This window comes from Calliopsis andreniformis, chromosome 1, assembly GCF_051401765.1.
Source record: "Calliopsis andreniformis isolate RMS-2024a chromosome 1, iyCalAndr_principal, whole genome shotgun sequence".
Taxonomy (NCBI): domain Eukaryota; kingdom Metazoa; phylum Arthropoda; class Insecta; order Hymenoptera; family Andrenidae; genus Calliopsis; species Calliopsis andreniformis.
The window spans coordinates 3887488-3910279 of record NC_135062.1 but is presented as its reverse complement, the minus strand read 5'-3'; the positions used below and the strand labels follow the sequence as shown (position 1 = coordinate 3910279).

At 31.9% G+C, this 22792-nt stretch overlaps 1 protein-coding gene across 2 annotated transcripts in view; it reads right to left on the bottom strand.

Annotated features, from left to right (window-relative positions):
- Positions 1–3426: 3426 nt before the first annotated feature.
- LOC143177464 (long-chain fatty acid transport protein 4) overlaps positions 3427–22792 on the bottom strand; it is a 52471-nt gene continuing 33105 nt past the window's right edge. For both annotated transcript variants that reach the window (XM_076375378.1, XM_076375387.1), the window contains exons 5-11: positions 16070–16295; positions 9202–9400; positions 6158–6350; positions 5447–5593; positions 4894–5031; positions 4486–4643; positions 3427–4146 (exon numbers count right to left, since the gene is read on the bottom strand). In XM_076375378.1, coding sequence (XP_076231493.1) covers positions 3838–4146; positions 4486–4643; positions 4894–5031; positions 5447–5593; positions 6158–6350; positions 9202–9400; positions 16070–16295 — 1370 coding nt within the window. In that variant the 3' untranslated portion in view covers positions 3427–3837. The remainder of the gene's footprint in view (positions 4147–4485; positions 4644–4893; positions 5032–5446; positions 5594–6157; positions 6351–9201; positions 9401–16069; positions 16296–22792) is intronic.

Sequence of the window (22792 nt, the reverse complement as noted above, 5' to 3'; positions counted from 1 at the left end):
AGGAAACTGAATGTTACATCGTCCTCGATACTGGTTCTCCTGTCAACTTGATCAAGAAAGGAATCTGCTTGCTGGGAGAGTTAAATCGAGCTGAACTGGAAATTCGCTCTGTCGTGGGAGAGGACATTCAAGTCTTCAGGAAGAAAACCCTCTCTGTGCAAATAAGGGACTTTTTGAACGAAGAGGAGTTTTTCACTGTGAACATATTCACAATGAAAACGACGTTTGCTAGGCATGACCTTCCTGAGCAGACATTGCTGCCAAATTGATTTGTCCCAAAATGTGGTCCGCCTCGCAGGACACATCATGATTCCGCTGAGAAGAAAAGAAGAGGACGTCAAGAAACTTCAAGAGAAAGCGGAGAAGAAGAAGGACGTACCAGAACACTTAAAGGAACTTTTCGAGTAATGTTCTTCAGACTTGGCGAAAAATCAGCAGTATCACGATGTCTTTGCAAAGAATCCCGACGAGGTTGATAGGAGCAAGGTCGTCCAACATAGGATTGATACAGGTGACCATATACCGATTAAGCAAGCACCAAGAAGATTACACTTGAACCGACAGTAGAAGGTCAATGAGCTGCTGAAGATGGAGACGCAAGAGGTAATCGAAAAATCGCAGAGCCTCTAGTCGTCGCCTATAGTCCTGGTAAAGAAGAAGGATGATTCGAGGAGGTTCTGCGTGGACTACCGTCGTCTGAACGAGGTCACTAAGAAGAATTCTTACTCGCTGCCGCGAATTGAAGATGCCTTCGACGCTCTGACCAACTTCCCATGGTTCTCTACCGTTGATCTACAAAGTACACATTGGCAGATCATCGTGAATAAGAGAGATAGGACAAGACCGCTTCTTGCGGGTGTGCTGGACTATGGCAGTTCAAAGTTATACCCTTTGGACTTTGCAATGCTTCAGCAACCTTCGAGCATTTAATGGAAATAGTGTTCCAGGGATTGAACTGGAAGATCTGCTTGGTCTACCTGGACGACGTTATAATTTATGTTAGAACCTTCGAAGTGGAAGTAAGACACCTTCGTCAGGTATTCCTACGCCTGCATAGGGCAAAACTTTTGATGAACCCGAAGAAGTGTAACTTCTTCAGAAGATAAGTTAAATACTTGGGATACGTCGTCACAGGTAAAGAAGTTAGAATAGACTCTGAAAAAATTCAAGCCATCTAAGAATGGCCAACCCTAGTCAACGTGACAGAGCTGAGAATCCTTCTAGGCCTCTGTATTTATTACCGGAAAGTGAAGAATTTACGTTACAATAGCTCATGTTTTTAAAAAATCCTGAAGGGCAGGTCGCCCGATGGATCAAACGGTTGCAGGAGTATGACTTCGAGATCCGACATTGTGAAGGAAGAGCACACAGTAATGTTGATGCACTGTCCAGACGGCCGGGTGCGGTCTCGAAATGCAGACCCTGCAATCACAAAGAAAAAAAGAATGAAAAAGAAACAGCGCAGGTATTACGGACGGTTTGTGAAACTGTGAACGCCGAAGATTCGAAACGAACCCAGACCTAGGATGTGGACATCAGGATCTTGCAAAGGAAAAGTGAAAGGAATAAATTGCAGGAAGAAATCGCCGCATTCCCGCTTCAAACGAAGTTTTATTGGATAATTTGGGATTGTCTAGAGATCAGGGATGGAGTGCTCTATCGAAGATGAGAATCAGCAACGTGGCTACTGATGGTGCCACGGAAGAAGGTATCGAAAGTGTCGCAAAAGTGCCATAGCTCCTCAGCAGCCAAACATTTTGGCATAAATAAAACTTTGGCAAAGGTACGTCAACAGTTTTACTGGACAACTTATCAACAAGATGTTATAGAATGGTGCCGAAAATGTACCACTTGTACGGCGAGGAAAGGACCTCGGAAGAAAGAAGACGATAATCCAGCATACAAATACAACAATTCAGTTTCAACCAATTAAATTCTTTCCAGAATTAGACTGTAAAACAGTATGTTTTCATTTTAAGTAGTTAAACCGTTTGCATATAATATATGCAAACCTTTTGCACTTGGTATAATTGATCTACGTTTTATAATTAATTGAAGCTCAGAAAATATCGGTGGAGAGGTAGGAGGGTAAGAGGAATTGCATTTAAAAAGCTAACTTTCAGTGATGCACATTGCCCGCCAGTTGAAACAATACACTCCTGCTCGCAAGTCCCGTTCATGACTTTAATTTAAAGAAAAAATTACGAATTGGACCCCCGCTTTTTGGACTAAGCCACAGTCATATTATAAAATATGTAAAACACTCGGGGTTTCTCGCCAGCCGTTTAAAAAAAAATGAGTTTAAACGTTTACTCATTACTTGAAGGAAACAAGAGGTTATACAGGAAACAGTGTAACCGGGAACGTAAGGCATTAGTTTCATAATCTGAAGGTCATCTGTTCGTATCTCTGCCTAGAGCAATTTTTTTATTTCTTTTTTCAAACTCATTTTTACATTTTCTTGTCTCTTTATTCATTGATTAATAAATAAATATATAAGATTTATAAAATATAAAATACCAAACATAATATTTAACGAAACCTATGTTTTTTGTTAGTTAGCACATCTCTTTATTAATAATAGTTGGGATAAAAGCATTGTTAAAACAAAATTAATTTTTCTTTATATATGCATATTTTTAATACTCATCTGTGCCTAAAATCTAACTTCGGTTTAGCACAAAAAACAGGGGCCCAGTTCGTAATTTTCCCTTGTGAGAGTTCAAATCACGAATAAGCACTTCTGAAACTTACGAACAGACCCAGAATACGAAATGAGGATGGCAATTTTAGAGCAGTCCCTTGATTTGTCATGCTACTGGTTTTCCTTCTTTTTCCTGCTCACCAGTTTACGTGAAAGGAAGATACGCGTTCCAGAGATGGCCCAGGCAGGCTTGCGAGCGGCTCTGCTTGTGAGCAGATGAATAATGTAGATGTACCATTATACGACTTTGCAGGTTATGCGAGAAGGAGAAAGGGTCAAAGGTGGGCCACGAGCCGTTGGGATATAACAATAACGTCTTAAGAAGTGATAATATTAAAATTTATTTAGATGTATCTATTAAATTATTTAAGAATGTTGAATCTATAATAATTTAATAATTTAGTATCTATAAAGATTTTTGTAATACTTTTTATATATTATATGTATAACAGTATTATTTATTATATAATACTTTGTACTAGGCAGTATTATATTTATTAAGACTAACACAAACATGTTTTCACTTTTATATATATGTATATATATTCTGTATTATTACATGCATTAATTACTAGTCTCAATTTATATTTTTATATGCTTATAATAAATGGAGAAATACATAGTTCTGTAAGCCTACATCGGTATTATTTAAAATGTAACGCAAATTTTACAATGTGAAAATACATGTTACAAATAAGGAATTTTTGATAAAAAAACAAATGTCACATATTGAATATGATTTTATTGAAACTGTGTAACCTATCTACAATGTCAATGTTTTTTATACTACACTTCATTCATTCACTTAGAAATGTACAGACGTATTTATAAAATATACAGGAACGTGTCACCTTATTCGTTTGCTTTTACATGACTATGAGCAAAACCGAATTTATCCCTTTGTGACAAAAATTCCTTACTACACAAGCTTCTTTAGAGCTTCTGTAAAAATAACATTACTCGAAAACTTCCACCTAAATTCTATGATTTACACATCAATATTATAAAATCCTATGCGTTGTATCTACAAGGCGCGTGCATAACGTCATATTCATATTGTAAAAAAAATTATGTCTAATTTTTAAAAATATTTTTAACCCTTAAAAATTGTTCGCGAAGCGTTAACACAATGACTAGAATTTTCTTGATCCAGATATGATTTCTTGATAAAGTTCAGGCGTAATTTCAATATATTCCTTGTTTCCAGATAAGAAGTACATTTTATCTTGAATTTTACTTGGATCGAAACCTTCCTTTTGGAGATGCACTTTCTTCAATTTAAATGTACCAGTAATTTCAAGTTCCTTTACGATTCTTAAAAAAATTGGTCTCGCATAAGACGGTAAAGATTTTTCTAGGCCTTCTGCGAGGGCTTTGAAATCTAATAAACTATCTGGATCGACGATTGCTGCCATGCCTGCTCTTCCTTCCATTCCGGGTACCTTAAATAAAATTAATGTTCATTTTAATAAAAATTAAAAATTTAAATTTTGTATACATATTTATTTTACAGTGTTTATCAGTTTAAGACCATGCAACGATTTCCAAAATCATTACAAAAATCTTGTCACAATGCATCGATGGATACTATTCTTAATTTTGAAACTAGATGGTATCGTTTCGAAAACTTATTTCAAAGTTCAATTGAACTTTTCATGTGAACAAAAAAAAACTTATAAGGTTATATAATGAAAAAAACTTGTAATATATATAATAATCTAAATATACAATTAAGAAATATTACATAATTAAAATAACAGATTCAACGTTAATGAACATACCTGGACCCCATAAACAGTGGCATCTCGTTGCCCAGCAATATTACTAATAACGCCTTCTACTTCTGCAGTGGCAACATTTTCACCTTTCCACCTGAACGTGTCTCCTACTCTATCTTTAAAGAAAAGGTAACCATATTCGTCTTGCACCAAAATGTCACCTGCAACATGGAAAAGAATGAAGATCAATTTGAAATTAATAAATATATATTCACAATATATGTCAACAAAACATTAAAAGTGATATCTGATTTGATCTTGCGATATTCTTTGTGATAAAACTTTGTGAAGGTCACGTTTGCATTTTTTAATAAGCGATATAAATTCTCAGCGATTACTGTAAACCCCTGTTACAGTTATAAAATTATAATCCAAATTTTATTGAAGCCAATATTTTTAAATATAACTTACCTGTCAAGAAAGCTTTATCACCTTTGGTAAATACATTTTCTATTATTTTTTTCTTTGATGCTTCCTTGTCTAAGTATCCATTGAATTCCCTTAATGGATTCCCTTCTTTTATTAATCCTATGAACATCCCTGGTTCATCTAAATTAAGAAAATAATGTATTTATTTTAATAAGAATCTTTTCTGAAATTTGCAGAGTAATATTTCAGTAATGAAAAACAAAATACTACAATAATATTAATTCCTGATGCAAATAATGATTATTTGTTTATAATAATCTAATTCTTATAAATATTTTGTAAATTACTGTAAAGATTATTCTTTCACTACAGACTTTTGACTTTTGACTAAGGTTGTAAAGCAAATTAGCATATTTGCTTATTTTTAAAACATTTCAAAATGCAATAAAATTGCGTGTATAATAATTCTGTTAGAAAATCATTATTTGACAATTAATATCAATTCTCAGAACACATTTATAGAATTCCAGAAAACCAAATATATAATCTACTTGTAAAATGTTAACATAGCATCATAATGGCAGTAGATTCTTACTTGTATCTGCTCTGATACATAATCTATCTGGACCCCTAACTGGTTCGTATGTCTCTTTGTTTACTCGAATAACTGCCAAAGGGACAAGTGCTCTTGGTATAATGAGTGGTAGAAAACCAACAGCACCAATTCGGCCATCCAAATTTACTGTAATGTTAAAATATAAAATTATTGCAAAATCTAGTTCTAAAACTAACATGTATCACTTATGTTTACATAAAAATACAAAATTACTGTATTTTTTCTTCAACATAGAAGTCAACTAATCTAAAGACCAAAAATAGTAAACATCAGATCCAACAATAGATTGATCGTAACTGTGACGCTACCTGAAGACACACTGGTCATAAATTAATACTTTTTTAGTTTTTTATCTGATGGAATCGTAGGAGGCATTATAAAAAAATATTCCATGGAAAGAAAAGAGAATCCAGCTAGATACATACACTAATTTTGTATTAAATCTGCAGTTCTTTGATTGATAAAAGTTTGTTACATGCATTCGATAAAATCTGTATAAAATTTACGCGAATGCTATGCATGAATAACATTTCTTGGAAAAGTTAAAGTTTATACCAGAGTGTCGGATCAATATTACTAGAAAATTAATACAAGACTCAAATGCTTCAGAAAGAAATAACTAAAAGCCAGAATTCTTAAGCTATATCTACTGCTTTTATACTTATTAATTATTATCATATTAGATCTTACTAATATTAGCATTTCCTTCACTGGATCCATAGAACTCGCAGATCAGTTTTATCTTGAAACGTTTAACGAAGTCACTCCAAATTTGTGGCCTCATGCCATTTCCAAACATAAGTCTTATACGGTGAGCATTATCTTGCGGTCGTGATGGTACATTCAATAAGTACCTACACATCTCGCCAACGTATTGCGCTGCCTAATAAAAACAATGTTTTTATAAGTCTCTTCAGTCGCATATTATTTAATTTCATTAATTATTATAGCCTAGTTCATAGATTTTAATTAATATGGATTGTTTAATTCATGCATATTAAAAAACAATATTGATACAGTAGTGCACGCTTAAATTTTAGTACAGTTGTTTCATCTAAATCTCAATGATTTAATCCTGCTACTCATTATCTCTATTCCGAGATCAGTGTAGCTATTACGTAAGGATTACAGTGCAGTTCCTTGATTGTATTAGAATATTAGCGTGTACTCTTCTGTATATGCAAAGATGTTTATATTCAAAAACTATAACAATTGTAATGGATAAATATACAGAGTGGTCTTTCAGAAATTAGACACTTGAAGAACTCGATTAATTAAGTTGCTTGAATTTAATTCAATAATTTTAATCCGAAGTACAATACAAAAATACAAATCACAGATACAGAGGGAAAAGTTGAATCTCGTCAATCAAGTTATCAATATTTTCTTAAATGAAATTATACCTATATTTTGATTTTTTATAGGTCAAAGATCGATGCTATATGAATAAACTTATGACTTTATTCGTGGAATGTCCATTACATGGACTATGTTAATATATAGCATAATTACTATTTACATATTTGGAAAATACTTTCCCGTTTATTTTGTACAAAGTATTACAATGTAGAAGCTCTATTTCTTTTCTTCAAAAAACCTAACGAAACATTGTCATGTCTTTATCCTGGTAAGAGCAGTGATAGTAAATTGCAAACAATGACAATTTATTTTTCATTTCAAAAACTTATTCCGCCTTTTAAAATGCATCTTTCAATTAATTAATTAGTTAATTAATATATGTAACATATCTTGTTCACATTACGGGAACGTATTCATTTCAAATGTAACGACGTCACCGATGCCAAAATGCTGCATTTTGTTTTGCGACGATCGCACATAAGAAATGTCATCTTCAATGTAAATTTATTTTTAAATTAAAAGTTTTATCCTATAGAAACGCTACAAACACATGTAAAGCATTTAAAAAATCTTTCATTAATATTTGGAGTTTCGATCTTTTGCTAGCTGCTACTGAAAATTCAACAATAACTCTAGTTATTAATTTTTTGAAAAATAGTGGGCTATAAACGATTGTAGCGTAAAGGATCCCGCACACGTCTTGTCAAATTGATTAAATTTTTTGTATGTTGTTGCTTTCATAATGCTAATCAAAAGTCTCCACAGATATGACTTCAAAAAACTTCAACTTTCTGAGTTACAGAGTTTTAAAGTGCTCAAAATTATGTAAATTGCGAGCTTTGCGGCTGACAGGTTTGAGATAGTGAGTTGTTTTACATCGGTAACAATCGTGTTAACAGAAATCGTATTTTCAGTATATCACTCACACATAGGTACATGTGCACGCGTATGAAAAGCACATGCTGTATGTGTATACGTGCGCTTTTCGTACCTATGTGTGTGTGTGTGTGTTAGTGATGTAATGAAAATACGATTTCCGTTAACACGTTTACTGCCGATGTGAAATGATTCATTATCTCAAAATTGTTAGCCCCGAAGCTTACCATTTACTGAATAAAGATGTCTCACACGCCAATGCGTGATCGGTACCAAACGTGTTACACAATTTTGAGCACTTTAAGACTAATTCAAAAAGTTATAATCTTTTGAGGCTGTGCCTATAGAGACATTTGATCAGCATCATAAAAACAATAATATATAAAAAATTTAGCCAATTTGACAGAAACTGCTTTTCCATAACAAGTGTACGTTGTGCTTCAGAAAAATCAAAACGAAGATTAAGTTGAAAGGCAAGTACGTCCCTACATATTGTACCATGATTTTGAGCTTAAGAATTTTTAACTGAAAATACATATGTATATCATTTAATTTTTTCCTTATTACAACGTACTTACAGTCGGCTCCAAAATATTTATTAATACAAGTAACATCGCTGATATGACAAATGGCATACTGGTAATGGAAAACATGTACAATAACTCACGGATTTGTTCATATGTATAGAAAATATTAATTAATTATGAAAAGCACTGTGGTCTATTTTCTGCTACATTGATTCTTTTCTGCTTTTATGTTTAACGCTTATCTATTCTCCTTAATTTTTAATCAAAAAGTAAAATATATTTAAAATTCGAACAGGTAAATGTAGTTGTCCTCGGTGAATAAATTTGTGAGTAACTGTAATTAATTACACACAGAACTGATCTGCTAAACTTACAACCAACATGCAACTAATTAAGCTGATTATTATTTGCTGCGATAACTTTACATTTATTATATAAGAAAAAGCTATCTTTTCTTGTTAAATGAATTTATTCCTTGGTTCCATAAAAAATATTCGACACTGCAATATTCTGTCGAAACATATGAAATATATATTTCTTATATTTATGCACTTTTTGTATCGTAATTGTTCCTATTAAAAATGTAACCGAAACATATTATCGTGTCACTGAAATCAAACGAGTGCGTTTTAGTACTCGGTTTTAGGTAACCCACTCTGTATATTAAAACACAAATTAAAAACAATATAAGTATTTTTAAAAAATTAACGATATCAGTAAATTAACCATTTTTTCATATTATATAAATTTCGTCTATAATATTAATTTTTAAAAGAGAGACAATGCGTTTGTACTAATTATTTAGAAAAAATACAAGCTACTTGTTAATTTTTATTCAATTCTTTACCTTTCCATGTGCTTCTAGCATGATGAACACTGATACGAAAATCTAATATAAAATTACTAATGGTTGTGCACAGATTAATTTCACTGAGATCGCTAAAGAGTGTACAAACTTCATAGACCACCTACGGTACAATTATATTTGATGCAATCTGACCAATAAGACGTCACTGAAAACTTGGTTCTTAAGACGACTGGTACGCCTTTCAGAATCGCGGAACCTGCTCCTATCAAACCACCAGCTGTATGATATAGTGGATTTGGATTGTACAGGATATCGTTCGATTTCATTCCTAACAACTTAAATGGCATTACAACCAACAAATATCTGTAAACAGAAAAATTCATTTTCTTTTTACTTTTTGACGATTACCAGGTCTGACTTGTATAAGTATTGCTTATTCATTTAACATATTATGCCAAATAAAAATTAACACTAACTTAAATTAGTAGGATAAAAAAGGAAAATAAGCTTAAAAGCTTCAGTCAGCTACATTTGAAAATTTCATTTTACTCAAACCAAAAAACATGTTACAAATTTAAACAAATATATGGTATTGTAATAAATTAGTGACACATGAAAATATACACTTAAAACCAAGGAATCGATTGATTTTAGTTAAAAAAGAAATTAGAAATTTACAATTACTAGTATATGTATAATTTTTACATAGGAGAATAATTGGTAAAATGTTTCGAGAAACACTGATCTTTTTTCTCATTTTCTTTTATTTGTTTGAAATAAACTCTTCATATTTATAATAGTATATAATTTTTCGAAATAAGTTAGTACCATTTACACAGAAATGACTGCACAGGAATTACTGATTTTGGTAAATCTTAATAAATTTGTATAGTAAGCGAAATTAATCGATATACCTACATGTATTCTTGTGTCAATTGTATGATATAAATTAAAAATAAATTTCAAATTTTAATATGTTGAAATGAAATGAGCTGTAACTAAACCACCACCTATAGAAATATGAAGTTGTACAAATAAACTTTAAATCAAATATTACGATAATAAATTAATGAAGAGAACAAAGAATGAAAAGTTGTTAAATGATTGCAGAAGAATTATAGAGGTTTGATAATGTTAAAAAAGATCTTTATATAATTACTTATATAAAATTCGTCTTAATTTTATTTCAATGAAAAGAAATTTGTTTGTGAATTATTGTTAATTAAGTTTTCTTCATTTCGGTGTAAAAAAATTAATAAAATCTTGTTAATCTCTTTAATTTTATCATATAAATGAATTCAGTCTCAGTTTTGTGGTCTTTCAATCATGTTTTGAAGTAATTAAACGATGTAAAAGAAATTTGCAATATATGCAAATACGAATAAAAGTTGTTACTAACTAGAATTATATCATTTTGCTAGGAACTAGTTTTAATGCAGACAAAGAAGAAATAGTCTCACGTAAAGTGACTAGATTTACATGTAATCTCATTCTGGACGAGTCGTAAGGCTTTCCTGAGAGGATTATTTATATGTTTAGTACGGAGACAATTCATTCTATTCACGGCTCTCTGTTTAAAAGCACATGAAAGTTCTCAAACCTTTCGTAAACACACAATAAACTAGTATGAAATTATCTAAACATACTGAACAGTTACTGTATGCCCGAAATTTCTTTGTTTTTCAATGATAGATATGTTCAAAACATTTGCTACATGAAAATCCAGCCTTCTCGTGAAGTCGTAACTTAACAGTAGTTGTACTTTAGTTAAGTTGTAAATTTTGATATTATTTAAGTTAATAGGTCTTAGCAACTTTAAATTCACTTGGCGAAAGAGATCACGAAAGAGATTCCAGACGTTTTTTGGATATTTCTAGGACTTTACTGGATATCTTTAAAACGTTTCTAAGTTTATGGGGTAGAGTATCGATGCAGCCAGATTCGTCTGAGCTGGGTGTACATGTGTACCTATAGATACAATTTAGTAAGAACCTACTAATTGAACTATGTGTGTACATTATGTTATTTTAGCTAAATATTTATCTAACGAAATATATTGTAATATTAAATGCAATTATTACAAAAACAGTATAACTTAAGTTTGTTTCTAAACCATTTAATGTTAGTATTTGTTTCTAAAAAAATGTAATTTTTACTCTTTAAACTATTGAGAATTAAATTTATTTAGATTTATTTTATTTTTTACATTTTCAAAATATAAATCTTTAAGTGTTTCAGGCTATTGATATCCGTCGAGACATCGTTATCATGTGTATTGCAGCTAACGAAGTATTCTGTGACCAAACTTGTCGATTTTATTTTTTCACGTAACTTCGTAGTATTATAGTGGATAACAGTAAAATGCATAAATTATAAAGCGAATGAATTATTACATGGTGAGATGACATTCACCATCTTACCCCCGCCATCTTACTACATGTATTATGTGGATAAATAATAGCAAAATAAAATTAAGACATCAAGTTTATTTTAAGGCACTACTTGATATTCAATTCTACACTTTTATAAACGTCAAAAGTTACTTCCCAAGCAAAATCTACTTTTATTTAAAATTCTATTCATTAATTTTTTAATATAAACTTTTTAGAAGCCACATGCAAGAAATCAAGATTTCGCTCTATTTATTGAACAACTTTTACCGACTTTTACCGACTTTTACCGACTTTTACCGACAACTATAAAAATAGCATACCAAAGAAAGTCCGCATACATTAGCAATAGAAGCAAAAATGAACATTCGTCAACTTACTAGACTTCCCATCTTACCCTAGTTTCCCCTATAGCATACATCATAATAAGTTAGAAAACACTTCCCTATTATTGAATTTAATAATAACTTTTTCCGTTTGTTTTAATTCTGATATAAATAATATATGTTTTCTTACTTAGCGGTTCGGTTAAAATTATTGATCTAGTTGTAACTTTCTGGAGAAGTAACCTTTTGAACTCTATCCATCGTTTCAGACTGACCTACATTTTCTAGTCAATAATTTTACATAATGTATCAACTACAACGTTTAAGATTATAGTAAATCCTTGACTACAATCTACAACTACATATCTACACTCAGCCGAACATGTACCTTGACCATTTTGCATAGTTAAAGTTCACTGCACATAATATGCACTATGTATACGAACATGATAAATCTATGTAACAGTTACTTGTTACATCACTCAATGTAATAAGCATGTAAGAATTTTAATTATTGTAATAATTGGAGTTAGCTAATATAAAAATAAAAAACAAAGGAAGAAACTTAATAAACAGTTGAAATTGTAAACAATTTAATATGACATTTTTCTAATTTCTATTGCTATAAATTTCAGCATTGTAAGGGTTAACACATGGTTAGTCAAGCCACAAAGTGCGACGTCCTGAACTGTTCAATTCTCGGTCGAAGTCGCGACGCGTCCTAACGTTTTGCTATGGCTTCATAAGTATCAGACAAGTTTCACGCGTATATTTTTCTGCTTTCAGCAAATAATTATTCTGATATTTTTTTAAAATATAGAGGATATGATGATTCACTATTATGTCACTGTTACGATTGAGAAAATAAATTTATGATTATTACTTAATTTATGATATTAATCGTAATATTATAAATCTCATATTTCGTGCTTATATAATATCAAATTCGTCGAAAAAGTAGCGTAATATTCAAACAATTATAATAAAAAATATAAAAAGGGCAATGTTACATTTGTAAGGCAATTACTAATATTAGTAATTGTAAGAACATTTAACGATGTCTATAAAACATTGGAAAAATTTGGCCAAGATCAATTGACTACTTTCAATTTCGATATTAAATTGGATAGCCTTGAAAAATGTCTCAATCTAAGATTAAAATGTAGTTTTGGAGCCAGTGCACATGCGCGATATTTCGATACACGATTTCGCTGCGATCGTATGTCTGTCTTCGTTGTTTGTAATTGGGAAAACAAAGAAAAACATATGATCGCAACGAAATCGTACATCAAAATATCGCTTGTGTGCATCAGGCCTTAAAGAAAAAAAAATCAACAATAAAATTGCATCAAAGATTGTCATTAAAATGGACACTTAAGAATGTTGTAAGGTTAACGCTCCAGATATACCTCATGATCTGTATTTCAGGGTCGTACAGGCCTATCATTCTTAGACTTGCTGCAAACGAGCGCTTTCTTGTCGCAGCGGCAATTCGCCTCCGTGCTTTGTAGCAACAAGGACAATCTCTAATTTTCAATTGTGGAAAACAAGGAAAGACATACGTACGCGATAACTAGGCGACACGATTGCGGCAAATTCACACAAAGCGCGAAACAGGATCTGCGTTCTTTTGGAAATACGCGAACGTGTCGCTAAGTTGCTGTGTTCGTATGTCTTTCTTTGTTTTCCACAACTGAAAATTGGTAATTGTCCTTGTTGCTGCAACGTGATGCGGCAAAAACCGCTCGTCTACAGCGGATCCTATCTACCTTGCTGATAGGTTTTCTTAACATTCATATCTACACAGTTTAAAAAAAAATCGTAGAGTTGCATTTAGAAAGCAAGTGCAATTGCACCTTGCAACTGCATTGATCGATGTACTTTTGGAAAAATTTGCATTATACGATAACAGATCATATTAACACTAAAACTACCAGAGCGATCAAATGATCGACGCAGTTGCGCTCCTTAATAAACATTTTGTTCTGCAAGTATATAATAATTTTTGTCCATTAATGTCGAATAAAAGTAGAGAAGTGTATAACTGATGATTGTTCGTATAAATTATGTATTTTATCAAGGACCTATAATTTTGACACTGTAATAAAAACAGATACATGTTACCCTCGGTAGTTTTAGCGTTAAACAACGCAAAATTCTCTTGAACAATTTTTTTCACTTCAATAGAAAGAAAGTTATAATCTGGCCCAGTTACTAGACTCGTCCTATATTATACAGGGTGAGCATAACAAGTATACGTTGAAATATTTTAAAACGTGGCAAAGGAGCTGAAGTGGAACACAAAATGTACTATAACATAATGTCTAATCTGTCTTCATTTTGCAATAGTAGTCTCTTAAGGGTAGCACACAGGTATGCTAAACTAACACAATCGAGGGATTTTGTAATTTTACAGATATATTGAGGGGCAGAAGTAGAGCAAAAAAGTGTTAATATATTTTATTCTATCTCCTACAGTTTAACTTTTGTAATACTTTAAAAGTCCAAGATCCATTTCCTCCTAGCATCTAAGATTTTTAAAGCATTATAAAAGTTAAATCCTCGAAGATACAAAAAAATGTATTAACACTGTGACGTCCGCTGACGTCAGTAGCTATGTAACTATAAAATGATTTTCGAAACCAGCGGTCGTCATAGTATTAAGATATTTTTATTCTATTCACTTTTTTATTCTGTCCTTCAATGTATCTGTAGAATTTGTTGATTGTTAGTTTAGCATATTAACTTTAATGCATTATTATTACTAAATGAAGGCAGATCGGACATTATCATAGAACAGTTTGTGTTTCATTTGAGCTTCCCTACCATGCTATAAAATATTTCAACGTATATTTATTATACCCTATAGGTTGTTCACTGTCGAATGTTGACTGTAAATTTACCTATATGTTCCTTAATGAATATTACTTACTCGTTTGATTCCTTAAATCATAATCATAGTGTCAAGATATGTTATAGTTTAACAACAAAATAGATAACTATATTTACAAGTTTAGTTGTCTATCTAATTCTAATTTTCAAAACTGTTATGTGTATACATCTACTTAAAGTTATAGGATTAGTAAGACAAAGATTTGTTTGCTACTAAAATATATAAAAGAACAACTTGCATGCAATTTTCGACAGAAGTAGTGTATTGAATAAGAGTGATAAAAAATTCGATAGAAGAACATTAAAAATAATATATATAAATCTCTAACGAAACACGGATGATTGCTATTATAAAAAATTCTGTTTCGCAAGATATTAAAGTTTAACAAAACATAGCAAGTGATTTACGTATTCTATTTTTAAGCGAGTGTACCTACTATCGTTTTGTCTCACTGATTAAACATCTACGTTGCTGACACATATTATTTGTATTCCATGAGAAGTAACATGAAAAGCATCGTCTCTAAGCCATCCTGCGAGACATCTTTCGAGTCACGAATTATACAATTACAGTAAGAAGTAGAAATATTCATTTGGATTTATCTTCTTATATTTTAATTATTTATACACAAAATGAATTAGTTCTTTATTCTTCTGATGAGTCATTTATTATTATAGTTATTCTAGAAGTAGTATCTTCTTCTGTGAAAACTAAATTGTCGAAGTCATTTTGTGTTTACGATAACCTTTCGATTTTATGACATACCTTAGCACTTAGACTGCAATATTGCTTTTTATAAATAATCTAGCTTTGTACGTTTCGTTTCCTATTCCCAATAACTACCATATTTTCTTCAATATTTTAATTTCTAACGTTATACGGAATTTCACTAAGAAATTATTGTGAGTCTAACGTTAAAAAAAACTATTATATGTAGAATGAAATGGCAAGTACATAAATTATTATGAATAATATGATATAACATAGACTAACGTTATATGAATAATGTTCATTAATTAATGAATAATGTTCGTTTTTAGTACGAAATAATTAATACCACCAATGTTTACTGGTTTCAACAATTAGCAGACGTCTGTTTGTTGATGTCTGTAAACAAAAGCTCGCTCGTGCATTATGAACAACTGAAAATGTTGATGATGTACAGTAAGCACATAGATATTAAAAATGAGCAAATATCCGGGAATGTGTTTTCTTTTGTAGTCAAACAATAAGTGAGAAATAATTACAGAAAACTTGACCATCACAAAGTAGTACTCCCAGAATCATAAAGTGTAAATTCACGAAAATAAATAAAGCAAAGTCTACTAGTTTACATCTAATAAATAACTGACTGTCTTCAGGCTACAGTAACACACGTTTTAAAAGTAAATTAGAGTTCTATTTAAGAAATAAATTTTTTTACCTTGAATTTGGTACTATTGCCACTTTCGGCAAGCCAGTAGTGCCACTCGTATAAATATACAACAATTTGTCTCTGTAGCCCAATTCTTCCTTTACCACCGGTTCTTCCGTGCTGGCTTCTGACATAAGCTTGTTTAGGTTGTACACACCGTCCTCGGATGTTTCAGGAGGGCTACATGCTTTGTACCTCGCGATACCGTGAATAGAGTCTTTTATGTCATTGATGGCTAAGAAAAGATTTTATACTTTTTAGGAACTTGTACTTTTCGGCTCTCTGTAATGATTGTGACCTTAATACAATATAAACTATTCGACATAAATTTGTCATAGTTAAAGTTAAAATACATTACTGGCTTATTCTTTAAATATGATTAAGCTGCGTCTACACCATGTATGTATATGAAATGTTCATGTAATTGATAGCATAAACGGGAAGGTGACGATTTTACGTGAAAAACTGAATCGAAAATATAAAATAAAATATTTTCATGCAGTACTTTGTTTCTACAAAATATGATATAACTAAAGATTTATGTATCAAGTCATAATCAATAGATTTTACTGTAAACTATACCTTTTCAAGATCCTAAATATTCCTAATGTTTTTTATACAAGTGGATCAAATAACGAAGGTACATAACGGAATAAATCGTTTAGTTTTTAGACATCTTCTTAAATTAAAAATTGTTGGAAATGATGGCCACGTTATTGTGCTGTTGGTTGACCTGCCATCTGAGTTTCTAAATTGTAGTTAGAGTGATTTTAAGAGAAATGCACAACATTTGTTTTTTACTTATGAACTTTTAAATAAAAATGACGTATAGTTTAATTATTTGATTAAACTTATTTAACAAAATATAACATAAAATCTATAGAACTTTTGTTATATGTAGTACTATTACATACTTTTCAAAAAAGTTTAAAAAAGTATATTTTTCCCTAGATCCTGAGGTTAGATGCACTTTAATTCATTTTTTTCTGTACCACACATATTCCACTACAAAAGATACGGGATAGATATTTCATGGAGTCATTTCAGGCAAATGAAATTTAGATCAATTTCATCTAAATGAATTGTAAGTTTCTAAGCATTTAGTACAATAATCACCAGGATTTTCATCATTCTTGATTGACATTCTTTTTTTATTAGTCGCAACCTTAGTTGAAATAATATTAGATTCTACTTATTTGTTAAAAGTTAAACTGATAGTGCATCTCTCTCCTCTAAAAAAACCTACATTACTGATATATGTAGGTAGGTAGCTATCATGTTAAAAAAAAATAGTTACTGCTGTACAGCAATTACTATTGTAATTTGGAAGAATTTTCTTAACCTTATAAGCATTGCAGCTAGTTTTATCGGAGATTAAACGAAACTGCCTAAACTGATACTAATAAATATTAGTGTGTCATTTGACACACTGCGAAAAGCCGTGACGAAAGACTCGACATTAATTACAGTAAATTACTGAGTTATAAAAACCTCGAATTCCTAATTAGTCACACCTTGTTTTCATTCCAAAGTACAAATTCGTAAAAGATAAGGATTACTCATTTTGCAATCGAAGAACTTTAGCAATTCTCTCGCTACCAGACATGGTTTACACAACTTGTTAGCCTTAGTCATGGTCTAATCCAAACCTGTACAAGAACTGGAGACTATTTTCCAAAAGATTTATTTTCAAACCGCATCTCATGATTTCATAGTCCGAACATTTTTGTTAAAGAATACGTCTCAGTTAGTTTATGTACTAAAAAAAGTTTTCTTCTAGCTTGAAACATACCACTTAGTTTAAAAATATAATTGTGTATTTGAATTCATGGACTTCCAAGAGTGATTTCCATATTGAATTTCTACGGATATTTTCTAAGGTGTTTTACAGTTACTGTTTTTCATTTCTTTTTAACTTAAGTCCTGAACTAATACATTTTTTAAATAAAAAGTATCAAATGGTGTTAATATTACCATTCCATTGTTATACATATACAGGGTGTAACAAAAATGTCGCAGTTCCTTAAAGGGGGTGATTCAGGGGGTGATTTGAAACAACTTTTTCCTTAGCGAAAATGTAAGATGAGGCTTCGTTAAAGAGTTATTTACGAAAAACACTGGCCAATAAGAGCGCGAGTTTGCCGCCCGAGCGACCGCGGTAGCGTTGGGTACGCGCGCTAGATGCTACGGTTGTACTCCGAACAAGAAAGTCGTCATACATCGAAGAAAATAGCATTAGTATGAAAACTGAAAGCGACATAATAAATAATACCGAGTCCTTTTTTTGTGTATCACTTGAAGTGAATAATTACTTAAAATCGAGGAAAACTACGTGCAATGTAAAAACACGAATATGTAAATTTCTTATTCGCATAACGTATAAACGAAAAAGCAATACAACGAAAAATAAAGGAAGAAGAGGACAAACTTCACCTGTAGTTTGTAAACCTGTGTCACTGGCTCACTGTACCGATCCTGGTCATCGACCGTCGAAATGGTTTATGCTAGGGCACGCGTTTAGGTAATTTATGGCTTTATTGCTTTGGTTTCGAAGGAGACATGATCTCGGAGTGTCCGAACAAGGAAGGTCTGAGGTGCTTAAACTACGTGGGGGGGTACAAGGAGCTTCTTTGGAAAAATTCTACCCTACCATAAACCATTTCGACGGTCGACGACCAATATCGGTACAGTGACCCAGTGACACAGATTTACAAACTACAGATGAATTGCATTTAATTCATTAATGATTATTATTTTTTAAATCTAACGCAGACTACTTTCAACGTTTCTATCTTCAACGTTAATTCTCCAATTCTCCGTTCATTTCTTTTGTTGCATTGCTTTTTCGTTTATACGTTATGCAAATATTTTCATACTAATGCTATTTCCTTCGACGCATGCCGACTTTCTTGTTCGGAGTACAACCGTAGGGCCCAGCGCGTACCCAACGCTACCGCAGTCGCTTGGACGGCAAACTCGTGCTCTTATTGGCCGGTGTTTTTCATGAATAACTCGTTAACGAAGCCTCATCTTACATTTTCGCTAAGGAAAAAGTTGTTTCAATCACCCCCTGAATCACCCCTTCTAAGGAACTGCGACATTTTTGTTACACCCTGTATATATGGAGTCATATTAAATTTATCACGTATAGTAATTACGTATTGAATATTAAAAAATTTTAAAAAAGTTATTATAGTATTTGAAAAATTAAAACGGCAAAATATATAATGCTTTTAAAGGAATTTGATAACAACATAATTATTTATATGCAAGAAAGTAGACATCATTTCTAATAATTCTTAAATTAAACTTTGTAAGAAGTAAACGCTTTATTTTTGTTTTTTTTTCTGTTCGTTATTTGATTTACTTTGTGTATAAAACATTAGGAATATTTATGAATATGAATAGATACAACTGGCAGGAAAATTCGTTGCGTTAAGATTTGAGCAAATGCTTGCGTACTCAGCATATCTTAAATCACTTTTCTAGAAAACAAAGTTTCGTCTGAAAAGATTATTTTATATTTTCAATTTCATTTTTCATGTAGAATCACAGTCTTTTTGCTCATACTACCAACTGAACGATACTTTTGAATATTGTTATTGAGAGTGTCAAACATTAGTGTAGAGCAGCGTTTCTCAACCCTTTTGCTGCGCGACTCAACATACTTGTTTATAATGGTACTGTGACTCAACCGTTTATAATATGAAATTTTTAGAAACCTAATAGATTGGAGTTACTGTATATTGTATAAATGAATAAAATTATGCATATTTAACAATAACTTCGTCTAAATTGGCAAAAGATTGCCTTACTTTTTGTTATAAAAAGAATAAACTTTCTCTATTATAACAGTACTTTCGTATTAATTACTTTTTCATTTTAAAATAAAAGCCTTGTTATAGAATTAGTGGCTCCAAATTCCTATTGCATCTCAGGCACCAGAATACTTTAATCTGCCACTGACTTCCACATATAATGTAAAAAACAAAAAGTGAGTACATTTCTACTGAAAGCAGTTCAGACGAGTTTCAATTTAGAACAAATACTTTAATTTCATTTTTCATTATTTAACATTAACTATGAAACAATGTGATTAACGATTCATTGATGAAACCTGTGATGAAGCCATTCTCGAATACGACTAAAGTTATTTCACCTGTTCTTTGCTTTGGTGCAAGATAGCAGGTAACATAATGCAATTCATAGGTTGAGAACCGCTGCTGCAGCGATTAATTAATACGTATTATTAATTTTCATTGTTTGACATATCCTTTGTACTATTACAGGTTTAAAACTTTGCATCTCATTACTAATCACGGCGTGAGACGTTGAGTGCCTATATAATTCTGGGAGCAACAGCTTATTAACTGTTTAAACTGTCTGACAACATGTTGTATAACAATTGCTGTCCTTGATCTTTGCCGACTCTTGGTTGACGACATATAGCTTACTGTATAATACCAAAATTATTTTACATAATATTATGTAACATTTATCTTTATCATTTTTAAATAAATATTATAACTTTATTATGTAACTGGTTATGTTACATACATAATGTAGACGCAGGTGTAACAATCCAACTATACCATTATACAGCAAAATAAAAGTTCTACCAAGGACGATTGTATATTTAATTTGATCATAGGTGCGTTCTGTCTGAATACCATACGCGTTCATAGGGTGTAACAAAAATGTCGCAGTTCCTTAAAAGGGGTGATTTAGGGGTTGATTTGAAACAACTTTTTCCTTAGCGAAAATGTAAGATGAGGCTTCGTTAACGAGTTATTAACGAAAAACACCGGCCAATGAGAGCGCGAGTTTGCCGCCCGAGCGACCGCGGTAGCGTTGGGTACGCGCGCTAGATGCTACAGTTGTACTCCGAACAAGAAAGTCGTCATACATCGAAGAAAATAGCATTAGTATGAAAACTGAAAGCGACATAATAAATAACACCTAGTCCTTTTTTTGTTTATCACTTGAAGTGAATAATTACTTAAAATCGAGGAAAACTACGTGCAACGTAAAAATACGAATATGTAAATCTCTTATTCGCATAACGTATAAACGAAAAAGCAATACAACGAAAAATAAAGGAAGAAGAGAACAAACTTCACCTGTAGTTTGTAAACCTGTGTCACTGGGTCACTGTACCGATCCTGGTCATCGACTGTCGAAATGGTTTATGCTAGGGCACGCATTTAGGTAATTTATGGCTTTATTGCTTTGGTTTCGAAGGAGACATGATCTCGGAGTGTCCGAACAAAGAAGGTCTGAGGTGCTTAAACTACGTGGGGGGTACAAGGAGCGTCTTTGGAAAAATTCTACCCTGCCATAAACCACTCCAGAGGTCGATGACCAGTATCGGTACAGTGACCCAGTGACACAGATTTACAAACTACAGATGAATTGCATTTAATTCATTAATGATTATTATTTTTTAAATCTAACGCAGACTACTTTCAACGTTTCTATCTTCAACGTTAATTCTCCAATTCTCCGTTCATTTCTTTTGTTGCATTGCTTTTTCGTTTATACGTTATGCAAATATTTTCACACTAATGCTATTTCCTTCGACACATGCCGACTTTCTTGTTCGGAGTACAACCGTAGCGCCCAGCGCGTACCCAACGCTACCGCAGTCGCTCGGACGGCAAACTCGTGCTCTCATTGGCCGGTGTTTTTCATTAATAACTCGTTAACGAAGCCTCATCTTACATTTTCGCTAAGGAAAAAGTTGTTTCAAATCGCCCCCTGAATCACCCCTTTTAAGGAACTGCGACATTTTTGTTACACCCTGTATATATCTACAGCATATATTCCTTACACAATTGTAAAGAAAAAAATGTTTGCCACTTTATAATTATCCGAAGAACTAAACTAATTACTGATGCAATTACTTGATCAGCTCATGAATTTCTGCATGCCCAAAAAGTAAGATCGAAATAATCATGATAGATCAAGGACTTATCAATTGAAAATATCATGTTTCGTATTTTCTATTCGGATTATGACCAAAGTACCACCAAATATAGATGATTGATAACCGTGCAAGTTGTATGAAAAAAATGATGCAGATGCGTGATTTTAAACCAGTTTCATAAAAAATAGTTCGATTTACATAGTATTTAATACCATTTTTATCGGGAGAACCTAAGGAATCGTATTGGCCACACCTTTGGTCAAAATCCGATTAATAATACGAAACTTAGCACTTTCCATTACTAACTAATTTAATTTCAAGTTTTCATGACTTCATTGTTTTTCAAGCTTTGAACTCTTGTTCGTATAGTTTCTTAAGGGTTAATGAGTTTAATACGATGATATGAATATCGCCACAGAAATAATTTAAATCCACCAAAAATCTGTCAATAAGTTAAAAATATTGTACAATACGTATATATATAAACTGAAAATTTGTTGTTATTAGTTTTATCTTTAACATATGACTTCATTTTTCATTTTTTTCTGCATAATATTTTTGAGGCACACTGGTTATAGACACTATTATTTAAAAAATTTAGATAAAAACATATTCTTAAGATGAAAAATTACGATGTCATTTTAAAAACGATATTGCACAAACTTGGCTGAAAGGCAAGATTATTTGGCTCGTGTCATGTTTACTCGTCGATGCGTATTCTACGTAAAGGGTGGTTGTACACAACTGTCAAAAATTTTAAAAGGTAATTCTACATATCAAAATAAGACAAAATATTAAATGTTAAA